This window comes from Octopus sinensis, linkage group LG1 (assembly GCF_006345805.1).
Source record: "Octopus sinensis linkage group LG1, ASM634580v1, whole genome shotgun sequence".
NCBI lineage: Eukaryota > Metazoa > Mollusca > Cephalopoda > Octopoda > Octopodidae > Octopus > Octopus sinensis.
This window is the reverse complement of record NC_042997.1, coordinates 102,428,002-102,441,900: the sequence shown is the minus strand read 5'-3', so window position 1 is coordinate 102,441,900 and position 13,899 is coordinate 102,428,002. Positions and strand designations below refer to the sequence as shown.

Sequence of the window (13,899 nt, the reverse complement as noted above, 5' to 3'; positions counted from 1 at the left end):
AGTTGTTGAAAACTGAGTATTTTCTGGGCCTTCAAGGAAAATCAGTCTTAGGGGTGTAGCCTTTAGTAGGTAGAAGACATTCAGTCACTAGTAGAAATCGTCAGTAATGTTGAGGCCTATCATTCATAGTAATTCAGAGGATCATAGCTGTTTAGGTTGGAGGTTTGCAACATTTTTTCTCTTGATATATGTAATGAAAGTCGTGATTACTGTTTGTCAATTCCATTGAAAAAGACATCCAATTCTCAAAGGTTCACCCTGTCCTGTTGTGAATTACTGTCATAGAGATCATCTTATTGCTGTTATAAGTGGGCACTTTATAATAGAAGTGTTAGCTTACAGCCTTTAGTTCAAATTTTCTTGTACAATGCACACTAACTGAACTCCACAGATGCTGCTATATATATACTTCAGGGCATCTTGCCTACTTTGTGGAATGCATCTCAGAAACTGATGTTGTACACTGATCACTGTTATGAAAAGCCTTGCTCGAATTACGTTTAATTAACATTTCCATCGTGTCAGTACATCAGAAATTCCTCATATTGTATTGACTCAGAAAAAAATCAAATATGAATACTGTAAAAACATTTTTAACTTCCCATTATGAATAAAACCCTTATTGAACTGTGTAGTTTTGAGTTGTCAGTGTTATTTCTGTTGTTTATCTTTGTGTCACTTGTATCTTGATACAAGTAACACAGACATGAAGATAATACCTATTGTGAATCAACTGTAAAAACACTTACAATGTAACTGGTATAAAAATGGCATACAAATATATACACCACTAACTGCAAAAGTTTCCACATTTGACATATGTATATGTATGTTACATGTGTCAAAGGGCAAAAGCATTGCTTTCTCCAAATTTATCAAGGGCAAATGACTACTTGTGTATAATGTAATAGAATAAGTTTTATGTAGATCTGGCTCTATACTAACTATTGTGGTGGTCCTTGAAAAGGGAGAGAGACTCAAGACAATGAAGATGTTTGTTTTTAACTGTTTCCATTACCTTTGAGATTTTTGAAGTGAGGGCAACTGTGATAGTTGTCATAGAAAGAAACATTACCATTGGTAATGGGATGCACTTTTATGTTTCTATAGACTAGGATTGATTCTTGTGAAACAATGATTGAAAAGCTTACTGGTTCTAGAAAACCGTTTTTGAAATTGATAGAAAGAATGTCAGGACTGGTCCCTTTTAACTTTAAAGCAGTTAAGAAAATGTTTGTAGATGGTGATATATAACACATGTTGAAGAGATAGTGGAGTGGAAAAGGGGAATTTAGGAGTAGTTTTGTTGTATATGTACAGTCTGATGTTGGAAGCACATGTGCACAGTGGTGTTGCAGCAGATGTGATTACTTTTGCAGTATGAATGTTACTTCAGAACCATCTTGATTGATAAGTGGTAAGTTGGAGGATTCTGTAGAGTTAGTGGAGACCTTGACAGAGAACAGAAGACCCTTTTGCAATTTGGGAGGTGAAGAACTTGTAAGTTGCTTGATTTACAAGGCATCTTTTGTTATCCAAAAAAAAAATGTTGGGGGGTGTTACTTTGTAGTGGTCAGCTGAGTAAGAGAGGTGGTTTGTAGTTACCCATAAGTTCAGGGCCTTTATTATCTGGAGGCGGGCCTCTGTTTGGAATTTTTTTTTATATGAACCCTCAGGTTGCCAGTGGTACTACATAAGAGAAGCATTGTGTCAGGGTTGTCTTATCCTCAAACCAGATTCCTGCTCTGAAGGCTTGTAAATGAGTGAACTCTATTTTTAATAGTATCTAAGTGCCAAGTTGTATCAAACTGTGACATGACATACCTGCTTTAATATTCAATCTCTTTTTCTGTCTTAATTTCTCTCTTTCATCATTTCTCTCTCATTCATACACACAAATAGGGCTGATTGTAAAATAAAATCTTAATTAGATTAATATCCAAAATAATGGCAATGATAAATACTAAGTATTAACTAATGATTATTGATTTTAGAGAATTTTATATTAAAAAAAAATGAGAAGTAACTTTAATTAAATCCTATTTAGTATTCATCTTCATAAATAATATGTTTCTCTAACGTCTCTTTCTTTATTGTTTCAACTAGGAATTGGCTGATGAATTTTATTCAGCATTTAACAACACTCAATTCAATTCAATTGAATCAGATATTTGTCATTTGGTGTATATAGCTAAAATTGAAACAATGAAATCTTCTGAGGTATGTTTTACTTTTACATTTTATATCATCATTATTTTCATTCTTCTTTCCAATTTATCACCATTACTTTTCAATATCTTTCAAGTAATATGTCAGTCAACTTCTGTTGTATTATTGACATAATTGAGTACTTAAATCAGTAACTTTGCTGATGGCAAGTAATAGATACTTTACATTTTTAAAGATAAATACCACAAATTAGCTGAGATGACAGCCAACTAAATGAAGAGGACTTGACAATAATCATTCCATCACTTTCAGTATACTGTATCCCTGATAACAACCCTTCATTTTAAAAATATTAAACCAGTTAATTGTAATAAGATGCCACAAGGAAATAGAATTTTCTACTCTTGTCAGTTGTGGTACTACAAAATAAAAGTGTTATCTTGTAATGCTAAGTTAAAATTTTCTTGTAAGTAAAAAGCATTTAAAAATTAAAGATTAATGTCTCTATCTAAAGAGCAACATATCTTTCAACCTCTTAGTTGGAGTAACTTTCTGTAGATCTTTTTCACTGTCCAGATTCACTGCTAGAAGCAGGCAATGTACACAAGATCCTGTGATGAAAAATCTTGCTTAAATTTAGTCAATCATCATTTCTTCCTAACATCTCATCAATTTTAGTTAGTTTTTTTTCCAGTTGTATTGATAAGATCACAAGAAATAAACTCATTCACTCCTAATTGTAATGAAATACACTGCTTATGTGTAAAAATTAATTTTGAAAAAAAATTAAGAATTTGAAAGAATTTAGTAGCATAATTAACAAATGTGTTATCTAATTACCTGATACTGCCCATTGTCATAGGATACCAGAATGCCTGACATAACCCTTATTTACTTATTCATTTTGAAATCAAAATCCGAGATCCCCTTCAGTCCTGACTGACCCTGGGATTGCACCTAGAAAGTTACCCTCCCAGGCACAAGTCCGGGCAAGGTTGTTCATGGAAGACCAGCAGTCGCCCATGCATACCGGCCTCCCCTCTCTAAGCCACCAGTGTTATCCAAGGGAAAGGCAACAGCCGATACAGCTTGGCACTTGTGACATCGCAACTCATTTTTGCCAGCTGAGTGAACTGGAGCAACGTGAAATAAAGTGTCTTGCTCAAGAACACAACACGCAGCCCAGTCCAGGATTCGAACTCACAACCTTACGATCGTAAGCTCGACGCTCTAACCACTGAGCCATGCGCCTTCACTAATCAAAATATCAGTGTAAATATCATTACTGTATTAATGATAACACATGTTTTCACTAGATTGTCCAACAATTTATATGTGAATATTGTTTATTGGATATTTTGAATATTTTCACAAATCCTTTATTTTTTGTCTTTATTTCTCTAATGTTCTACCTTTTAATAAATTACATAAAAAGTGTATTAGCTTCAATTTAGTTATGACTTTAAATGGATTTTGAATGTAGCAAATAGAAGAGTGAATCAAGCGCTTTAAGCTGGATGCTTCAATATCCAAGTGTGTAAACAATTCCGGACAGTGGTATTGAAACCAGGAAGAGGATGGAGTGAAGGAAAACTTTTTAAATGTTTCTCTTTCAAACTGAACTCATTTTATCATTCTCATGACTCAAATCTGTTGTTTATTTAATTTTGTTTCTTCCATGTCAAGTCATTCATGTAACAAATGTGGAGACTAGTCAAAATACAAAATATAAACAAAGGACAAGCAAAATAAATTGGATGAAGTTAATGCATTTTTACAATAACTATAATATCAAGCTTTTAGTAAACTGTATGATACAAGCTTTGGCTAATAAATCACTTTATTTTATGATATTTGAACTAAATTTAAATAATGTCATATTTCAGATTGCACCTGTACCTATCTATAATTATATAGTTTTTTGGCAAATTCTGTAATAGCTGTATGGAAGACCTTGTTACATTGTATTTATTGTTAGTATATAAAAATTTATAGTTGTTTTATGAAAGCAGTCAACATTCACAATTATTTTGCCATTTAATTGAAACACAGAGGGGCATATTTTAGAAATATAGTAAGCTGGTTTTTTGAAAATAACCTAAACCCCAAACCTCATAGAGGAAATGATAAAGGGACAGGATGACTGGTGATATGCAGTTCTTGAGATCACCTACATTTGGAGAAACTAAGATTCTGGAAGCTCAATGTATATATATTCTATCTCTCTCTTCTATCTTTTCTCTTTTCGAAGAAAATATTTCTCCATTTGGAGAAACTAAGATTCTGGAAGCTCAATGTATATATATTCTACTAGCAGTATCGCCCGGCGTTGCTCAGGTTTGTAAGGGAAATAACTATAAAGCATTTTTAGAGAGTTATAGCCAAAAAATAGCAAAAAAATGGAAAAAAAATGATGGTAAATTTTTTTTTAGTTAAAAAAGGTGGAGTTGCGTCCCCTAGACAGTTTGCGGTTTGTGTTTCTGATTCTCGACCCCATGTCGAATTTATCGATTTTTTTCAGAACTGGGGGAACTTTTCAAAATTTTCACTGCGTTAGTTTTGAATTATGACATTGGGCTATGTGTGTGTCAAGTTTCATCAGAATCGGTTGAAAGCCGTGGTCAGGGTGACGGTACAAGCAAACAGACACACAGAAAACGCACAAACTGCCGTTTATATAGAGAGAGATCTCTCTCTTCTATCTTTTCTCTTTTCAAAGAAAATATTTCCCCAGTGTTCGCTATTTTACCCGTGTTCTGATCTAATGACCCTCCATGTTTGTTTTCGTTTGGTTTCCTTGTATGTCTCCACTGTCCTGTTTTTGTTCCCAACTTTGACCCTCCATAAATCCAAAATTTTATTTTGGTATTTATGGGAGCAACTGTCTTCGAAGACTCATATTGTTGTTCAATGCTCGAAATGAGGAGTAGATAGACAGCTGACAATTGATGAAGGGTCGTTCTTTGTGTTACTTGTCCTGTTTTCCATTTGTTTCTCTTGTTGTTTGTGTATTGAACTCATATGTTTTCATATTTCATGTTGTTTACTGTTGGTGACGTCCTGTACCCATATATGCATATGTATATATACGTGCACAACTGCTCCTCACCCAATATCTTTCTCAAGACATTCCCACCACCCATCACCTAACTGCTCTATTCTATTGTAATTAAATGTATGCTTCAGTTTTTCCCTGGTGCCAGTTTTCCCTCTTATTACCTGGAACCATTTCACTGTTATCCACCTTTCATTCTTAATACTGTCTTCTCCGCCTCCATTTTACATTGATTACCCTCTCAAGCCACCGAATTATTTCTCCTCCTCCCCCATGTGTCTCGCTCCCACATTCATTACATCTACCCAACACTCTCAAAACCTACCCAGTACATGCTTTGAAGTAGTTGGTGTTAGGTTGGGTATATAGCTGTAGAAATCATGCCAAAGCAGACACTGAAGCACGATATGGTCTTCAGAACTGTCAGGTCTTGTCAACCCATTCAACCCATGTCAGCATGGAACATGGATATTAAATGATGAATTGTAATGGAAGGTTTGAATTTAATAATGAATTCCTTTAAATGGGAGGTAAGTTTTGTATCAAAGAAATGAAGGCACTTTGTGCAGGTTAGTATAAACTGTCTTCATTAGTGCAATTGAGTTTAATAGCTGTAATGTAGTGTCTAAAGCTCATATTCACTTAAGGCAAAATATTAATTTTAAATAATCTTACCTCCTATTAATGTTGTTTATAAATGGGAAAATACTGTAAAGAATGGGAAAACAATTGTAAAGAAATATTTTAAACTTGTAGTCGTTTAAAAGATAGCTTTTATTGTGTGGTTCAAACAATGTGAAATTAAACTTAATTATGCTACACTAGTTTAACCAGCTAACTGTAAATTATCTAGCCTATAAATTTAAAATTCTTTCAGTAATATATGCATTGTATTTGGAAAGTTTATAAATAATTCATGATTTTATTATTTTTATATAGGAATCAAAAATGTTCCGTATTAAATACACTTATCCTATATTCTATACATTCTAGGGTGCTGGATTACCAATTCCTGGTTTAACAGAACTACCTAACTGCCCAGTTTGTTTGGAGAGAATGGTAAGATTTCAGGAAATTTCAGTTTTATAAATTTTCCAGTTAACTTTTAGAAAGAGAAATCCCATATTACACATATTTTGAGTGTTCATTGACTCAGGAAATATAGTGTCGGTGACATTTTTATTTTGGGGTCTCCAAAGTCGTTAGGAGAAAGGGAGGAAGTCATTGTGATTGACCAAGCAATGGATTAAGTCTACCACTCAAGAACATTGGGCTACCAAACATTTTCTGCCAATCAAATTTCATTTGCAGGGTATTGGTTGATCTGAGGCTTTGGGAGAAGACACTTATCCAATATAAGTGAGATTATACTCAAGGGAAATGTTATTCTTAAATAACCTTATCACCTACTAATGTTGCTCAAACTTCTTGATTACACTGTGATGCCTCTATACAAAGAGAGAAAGAGAGAGCTCATTTGTGTGTGATTAAAACACTTGAATTAGACTGCTTTTCAGCATTATTATTATGTAATATTTAACAACATAATGACTAATATTATTGTTGAACCAGTAACTAATTTGCATGTTGTATAAGTGATTGTGTTGTAGGCTAAGTTAATAAATTGTAGCTGAGTTTAAAGTAAATATGGAAAAGAATTCAGAATGCTTTCAAATGCTGTTGCAATATGTATGGATCTAATTACAGTGGGGGTGTTGAGGTGAAAGCACAGTAGTCACAGGGAACTACTACCTCTATTTGTATCAAAGGGTTTTTCCTTCCAAATAAAGGGCAAATTGTACAATTCTTGTGTACAAAATGTAATACTGTATGATAGTGAGGCATGGTCTCTGACTGTGGAAGATAAGTGTAAAGGCTGGGAAGAAAGAAAGGTGGACATGTTTTATTAGATTTATAATATCTACACACATCATCAATGAATCAAAAGTGAGCTGATGGAAAAAATGAGTATGAAAGGAATCAGTCATAATGTTTTAGAGAGAAGAGTGTGCTGGTAAAAATGTGATGTTTATGAAGGATGAAGGATAGGTGAAAAAGGATCAAGCAATCAAGTAGAAGTAACCTATGGAACAAGAAATGTCAGAAGCTAATCTCTGAATGCTGACCAATTACTCAACGTTATACACCTATGCGTATGCTATAAAAATGCTATTTATATGTTACCAGGTACTACTTCAACAAACTAAGACAACTTTTATAGAAAATATTTTGATCATTTAAGAATAACTCCTTTTTATGTAGAGCACAAGTCCACTACTTAGAGATATTAGGCTGTTTCATTTATTTAGAACAATTTTGTTTTTAATATTAAAGCATTCAATTGTTATATACTGGCCTTTCAAAATTCAATGATGTATTTAATAATAGAAAATTGCTCTCAATATTTCAGGATGAATCTGTTGAGGGAATTCTGACTATTTTGTGCAATCATGCCTTTCATGTGACTTGCCTTGCCCAATGGGGCTATACAAGGTAATGTTGTACAAATTTATATAAAGATTTACTCAGTTTATTGGGAAAAAAATGTGGCTTGTTAATAACATTGAAATCACTATTGTGCTTCATTTCTTTTAAGAGATGTGTATTGAATTCATGAATTTTATCAACTTTAAACCTATCTTATTCATCTACAGATATGCATTTTCTCTACCTTCTCCAATCACATCTGTCCTCGCACTTTCTCTCTCTCACTACACACACACACATGCTAGGACATCTGTCTGATGAACAAGAACATGAAACTCTGAATAGTTTGTGAAGATTTTTACAGCTTCAATATATATATATATATATATATATATATATATATATATAATATATATATATATATATTATATTATCATCATTGTTTTACATCCACTTTTCCATGCTTCAATGGGGCTGGTGAAATTTGTCGGGGCAGATTTCTATGATCAAGTATACTTCCTGTTGCCAACCCTCACCTGTCTCAATACAAAGTAATATTTCCCCATTGCCAGACATGTTTACACAAGATTATAAATGAAGGACAACCACTTGTAATAACACTGGCACTTGCTTACAGCTATCATGTAATGTCGAGATAAGGACACAAGCACGTGCACCCCCCTCCACACACACACATACATATATCCAACAGTCTAGTTTTAGTTTCTGTTTTGTAAATCCACTAACAAGGCTTTGGTCAACCAGAAGCTATAGAAGACACTTGTCTAAGGTGTTGTGCAGTGGGACTGAACCTGAAACTACATGGATGGGAAGCAAGCATCTCAATCACACAGCCACACCTATATATATATATGATTAAGTAGGGTATATAATACCACTTGCTAAAATCAGAGCCTGTAAAGGTGTGAACTTTCTAGCCACCTTATTGTTACTATAAATAATGGTAATAATACTACTTTATATATATATATATATAATAGTTATCGCCATACTAATATGGCATTCTTATAAAAATAAGAATAAAGCTGACCGCTTATTAGCTCCATGAGGCCATCGCCTTAAGTTAGCTATTTGATACACAAACTGTATCCATATAACCTTCGAACAAGGGAGGTCAGTCGCTCCACACTACTTGACCGGCAGCTACAGACGCGTTTCGGGGTATTGCCCCTTTTCAATGCAGCGTAGCCAGCCAGTAGGTGTCGCTTCCGACAATCTCTGTTCGATGGTTTTATTTACCTAGTTTCGGTGGAATACATCCACTTGTTTTCAATAATAGAAATATTAAAATTACTAAGTCTCTCTAAAAGAGAACAGCGGCAGCGTTCCCGGAAAATAATAGTTATCGCCATACTAATATGGCATTCTTATAAAAATAAGAATAAAGCTGACCGTTTATTAGCTCCATGAGGCCATCGCCTTAAGTTAGCTATTTGATACACAAACTGTATCCATATAACCTTCGAACAAGGGAGGTCAGTCGCTCCACACTACTTGACCAGCAGCTACAGACGCGTTTCGGGGTATTGCCCCTTTTCAATGCAGCGTAGCCAGCCAGTAGGTGTCGCTTCCGACAATCTCTGTTCGATGGTTTTATTTACCTAGTTTCGGTGGAATACATCCACTTGTTTTCAATAATAGAAATATTAAAATTACTAAGTCTCTCTAAAAGAGAACAGCGGCAGCGTTCCCGGAAAATAATAGTTATCGCCATACTAATATGGCATTCTTATAAAAATAAGAATAAAGCTGACCGCTTATTAGCTCCATGAGGCCATCGCCTTAAGTTAGCTATTTGATACACAAACTGTATCCATATAACCTTCGAACAAGGGAGGTCAGTCGTTCCACACTACTTGACCGGCAGCTACAGACACGTTTCGGGGTATTGCCCCTTTTCAATGCAGCGTAGCCAGCCAGTAGGTGTCGCTTCCGACAATCTCTGTTCGATGGTTTTATTTATTCTTTATTCTTATTTTTATAAGAATGCCATATTAGTATGGCGATAACTATTATTTTCCGGGAACGCTGCCGCTGTTCTCTTTTAGAGAGACTTAGTAATTTTAATATTTCTATTATATATATATATATATATATATATATATATATATAATATATATATATATATATATATATAACTACAATTTTAATTAATATAATAATAAAGTAAATATTCCAAGTTCTTTTGTTATGAAATCAAAGCTCATTTGCACACCTTTGAATGATTAAGTGAAGACACATTACTACTAAATTATCAGGTTACTGTGATATGACTGAAAAGTTGGCATCTGACTGGCACTCCCTCCAAGTTAGTTTGATGAGGAGGGTTGTTAGAAACCCAGCTGGCCAAAACATAAGACCTGTAAAGAGGATGAATGAACACTGCACAGGATCGATGACTATCTAGCAACAGCACATGCCAACTCAGGAATACTTGAAATGATGAATGAGCATACTGTTTGACCAGTCTAGGAGTGGTGGACTCCTAGTTCTTGTCAAACAAATTACTTGTTCAAAATTCAGTATTCATTTGTTTCAGAATCCGTGGCTACTGGTAGCCTAAGCCTCTGATCTGTTTGATTTTTCCAGTTTGGCAATATCTTACTTATTAGAATTTGTGGCTTGATACTAACAGGGATTTTATTTTAAAGCTAGTTATGGAACAACCTATGAACATGGATCAAGATGTTGCAACTTCAGAAGACACCATCTAAATCTGTATGGTGTAAGCCAAAACAGTTACAGTTAGTATTATATATTGCCTTTAGTTAGCTAATGACCTGGAAAAAATAAAAGTGGGTCAACTCTTGTTAAAGTATGAAGTTTTAGTGCAAAGCAGTCAGAAGCACTTAAAAATATTGTTAATTGGAAACGCAAGCATTATGAATGACTTGCTTTCAGACTGATAAGCATTTGAAAGCTGGATACTGTGAGACCAGGATAAAAAGGAAGATATTGGCCAAGCCTTGGACATTTCTACTTTCATTGAAGTACAAATCTTTTTATTGTGTTTATGAATCTATCTGAAAGCCACACAAATACTTTTGCTCATAATGCAGGGTATGCGTATGTACATGCATACACACACACATATAATAATCATTATACCTGATTTACATTCACTTTTCATGCCAGCATGGGTGGGATAAATCATCACAATCTGGGTCACTTCTCTTATTCAGAGTCGCTACTGTTCTAATCATGGTCAATAGACCATGACTTGCTTGCCTGTATTTTACATAATAACTTCAAATCCATTGTGCATAACTTTTTATAGCAATTTCCTTTATTATAAATCAAAAGTTTCTTACATCATGATCGTTGTTTAACATCTACTTTCCATGCTGGCATAGGTTGGATGATTTGACAGAGAAGTGGTTGGCCAGGAGGTTGTACCAAGTCTCAATCTGATTTGGCAAGGTTTCTACAGCTGGATGCCCTTCCTAATGCCAACCACTCCGAGAGTGTAGTCAATGCTTTGTATGTTCCACTGCCATGGGATCCAGTCAGGCGGCACTGGCATTGGCTACATTTGGATGGTGTATTTTTTATGTGCCACTGGTACGGGTGCCAGTCAGGCGGCACTGGCATAGGCCACAACCGAATGGTGCTTTTTACATGCCACCAGCACAGGTGGCATTGGCATCAGCCATGCTCAAACGGTGCTTTTTATGTTATGTGGCACTGGCATTGGCCATGACTACGATTTCACTCAGTTCAACAGATCTTCACAAGCATGGCATATTGGCCAACGATTGAAGGGTGCTTTTAAACAGGCCAATTATGCGATACTGGCATTAGCCATGACTATGTTCTCACTTGGTTTGCCAGGTCTTCTCAAGTACAGAATATCTCCAAAGATCTCAGTCGCTTGTCATTGCCTCTGTGAAGCCTAACATTCAAAGGTCGTCCTTCAATACCTCATTCAATATATTATAAATTCATTTGTTCCCTATTCATTTAATTCCAGTGCTTACCTCAATTTAAAACCTTTTTTTTATTATTGACAACTGAAGTTAAAATGAACTGTTAACACCTATTCTGTATTTGAAGTGTAAAGATGAAAAGAATGTGCTGAGAAAATAACCAGAGGTTAATAAACAATACAATTCTATATGCTTCAGTTCATTTACTGAATGATGTTTTGTGAATATTACCTGGGTAGTAAATAGAATTGCTCTGACAAAATGCAAAATATTCAAAATAGCAGAAGGCCATTCCACCTATGTTAGCATGAAAAATTATTTAAAATATATTTATGTTGTTAATTAAAATATGTTTTCTAGTTGCCCAGTTTGTCGCTATTGCCAAACACCTGAAGAAGTTCCAGATAACAGATGCTTAGAATGTGGCTCTCAAGAGGTAATATTTCGATTGATTACTTTGCTTTGAAAATTTTACAATTGAATTATTATTATTATTCTCACTTTTTTCTGTATATTTTGCTTTTCTGTTGTTACTGTTTAATCCAGGTCAACCCTAATAAAGCAAACTTAAGATTAAATGTATTCTAGTCCCAACTATTTTGTCTTTCATTCAGGCATAGTATATCTAGGACTACATTATCCAGTATAGTCCTAGATACGCTATGCCTGAATGAAAGCACAGGTGACTTTCCAATAGATGATTCAATGCAGTGTTAGATATACTATGCCTGAATAAAACAGAGGGCAGGATGCAATCTGAGTAGGAATTTGTTGCTATTTCTAACAATTTGAGCAACCACTTTGAGGCTCTCATGTGTACATGTTTTACTTTTTTTATTTATAATATGAGTGACTAGAGGACAGTAGGTAAGATCTCAGTGAGAGTGAGTTTGGTTTCAATTCTCAGTTGTTGCTACTTCTCTTCAGCTAATATGTTATTAAAAAAGCAGGGATGTTATAGCTGTGATTCAGTCCCTTTTCTGGAAATGTTGAATTCAATATCTATTCAGAGGGAGCAACAAAGAAAACTCCTTTTTGTGTATCTTCTTTGAGACACTGACAGAATCATAGCAAAATATTTTTAGAAGTCTTAAAAAAATGAGTTCAGTGTGTCAAATGGTAATTATTTTTAGTAATTACTGTATTAAATAGATATTAATTTAGTTTTGAAAGCTGTGCTATTTATAAAATGTTGATGTTTTTTTTATCAATTATCTTTTCTTAGAGTCTGTGGATCTGCTTGATTTGTGGTCATGTTGGCTGTGGTCGGTATGTTGGTAGACATGCTTATAGGTATGTTACAAAATTCTCTTATTTAATAAAAGAAATATATATGTAAGTATATATATATATGAGGAGGTATTGAAAAGTTCCTGGCTTGAAGTGTATCGTGAAAGGCCTTTATATATATATATATATGTATATACCTATGCTAGCATGGAAAGCAGACGTTAAACAATGATGATAATGATGATGTATATTAAGTGTATGATTAAGTTATAGAATGAAGTTCTACAAATCTGATCATATTTGTCAAAAATGGAAGAGATAAGATGTTAAAAATTTGTAAGAAGTTTATTCATAAATATGATCGTCTTGTACATAGATATAAATTCATTTTCAGAATTTGCAAATATCAAAGTACTCATCAGTGCAGAAAAGATGAGAACTTAAAAGAAAGAGCAGAGAAGTTGGACCTATGAGTTTCATGTCTATTTGTTCCTATTCCTGTGTTCCTATTCTGCTCCAATTAAAGGACAAGTCTACTTTCAACCTTTTACACACATATATATGTATACATACACATGTACTCACACATACACACACGATAGGTTACTGTCAACCAACTTACATTTGCAATGCATTGACAGTCCAAAAAGCCACATGGCTAGAAACCAGACTCCTTAACCAACAGTCATGTTTGCACCTCGTGCATGCATATCAGCCTCTCCTCTGATGTTATCCAAGACTGATTCAGCTTGGCACCAGTATCATCACATCTAATTTCTACAGCTTAGTAAACTGGAGCAACATGAAATTAAGTGTTTTGCTCAAAAACACAGCACACAGCCTGGTCCAGGAATCAAACCCATTTCCTCATGATTGTGAGCTCAATGTTCCAACCACTGAGCCATGTGCTTCTCTCCTTGTACACAGTACACATCTGCTTGCTTCCACTCTAGTATCTCATAATCACTTCAGACTTACGTATAATTGTGTCAGTGTTGGTACCAACCCTATGCCAACATGGAACATGGATGTTAAATGATGACGGTAGTGACAGCGGTGGTGGAGATGGCA

At 34.6% G+C, this 13,899-nt stretch overlaps 1 protein-coding gene across 1 annotated transcript in view; it reads left to right on the top strand.

Annotated features, from left to right (window-relative positions):
• Positions 1-13,899, top strand: part of LOC115213043 (BRCA1-associated protein) — a 62,732-nt gene that overhangs the window by 30,855 nt on the left and 17,978 nt on the right. The window contains exons 6-10 of the mRNA XM_036502551.1: positions 2,107-2,220; positions 6,218-6,283; positions 7,635-7,717; positions 11,959-12,034; positions 12,824-12,933. Of these exons, the coding sequence (XP_036358444.1) occupies positions 2,107-2,220; positions 6,218-6,283; positions 7,635-7,717; positions 11,959-12,034; positions 12,824-12,933 (449 nt within the window). The remainder of the gene's footprint in view (positions 1-2,106; positions 2,221-6,217; positions 6,284-7,634; positions 7,718-11,958; positions 12,035-12,823; positions 12,934-13,899) is intronic.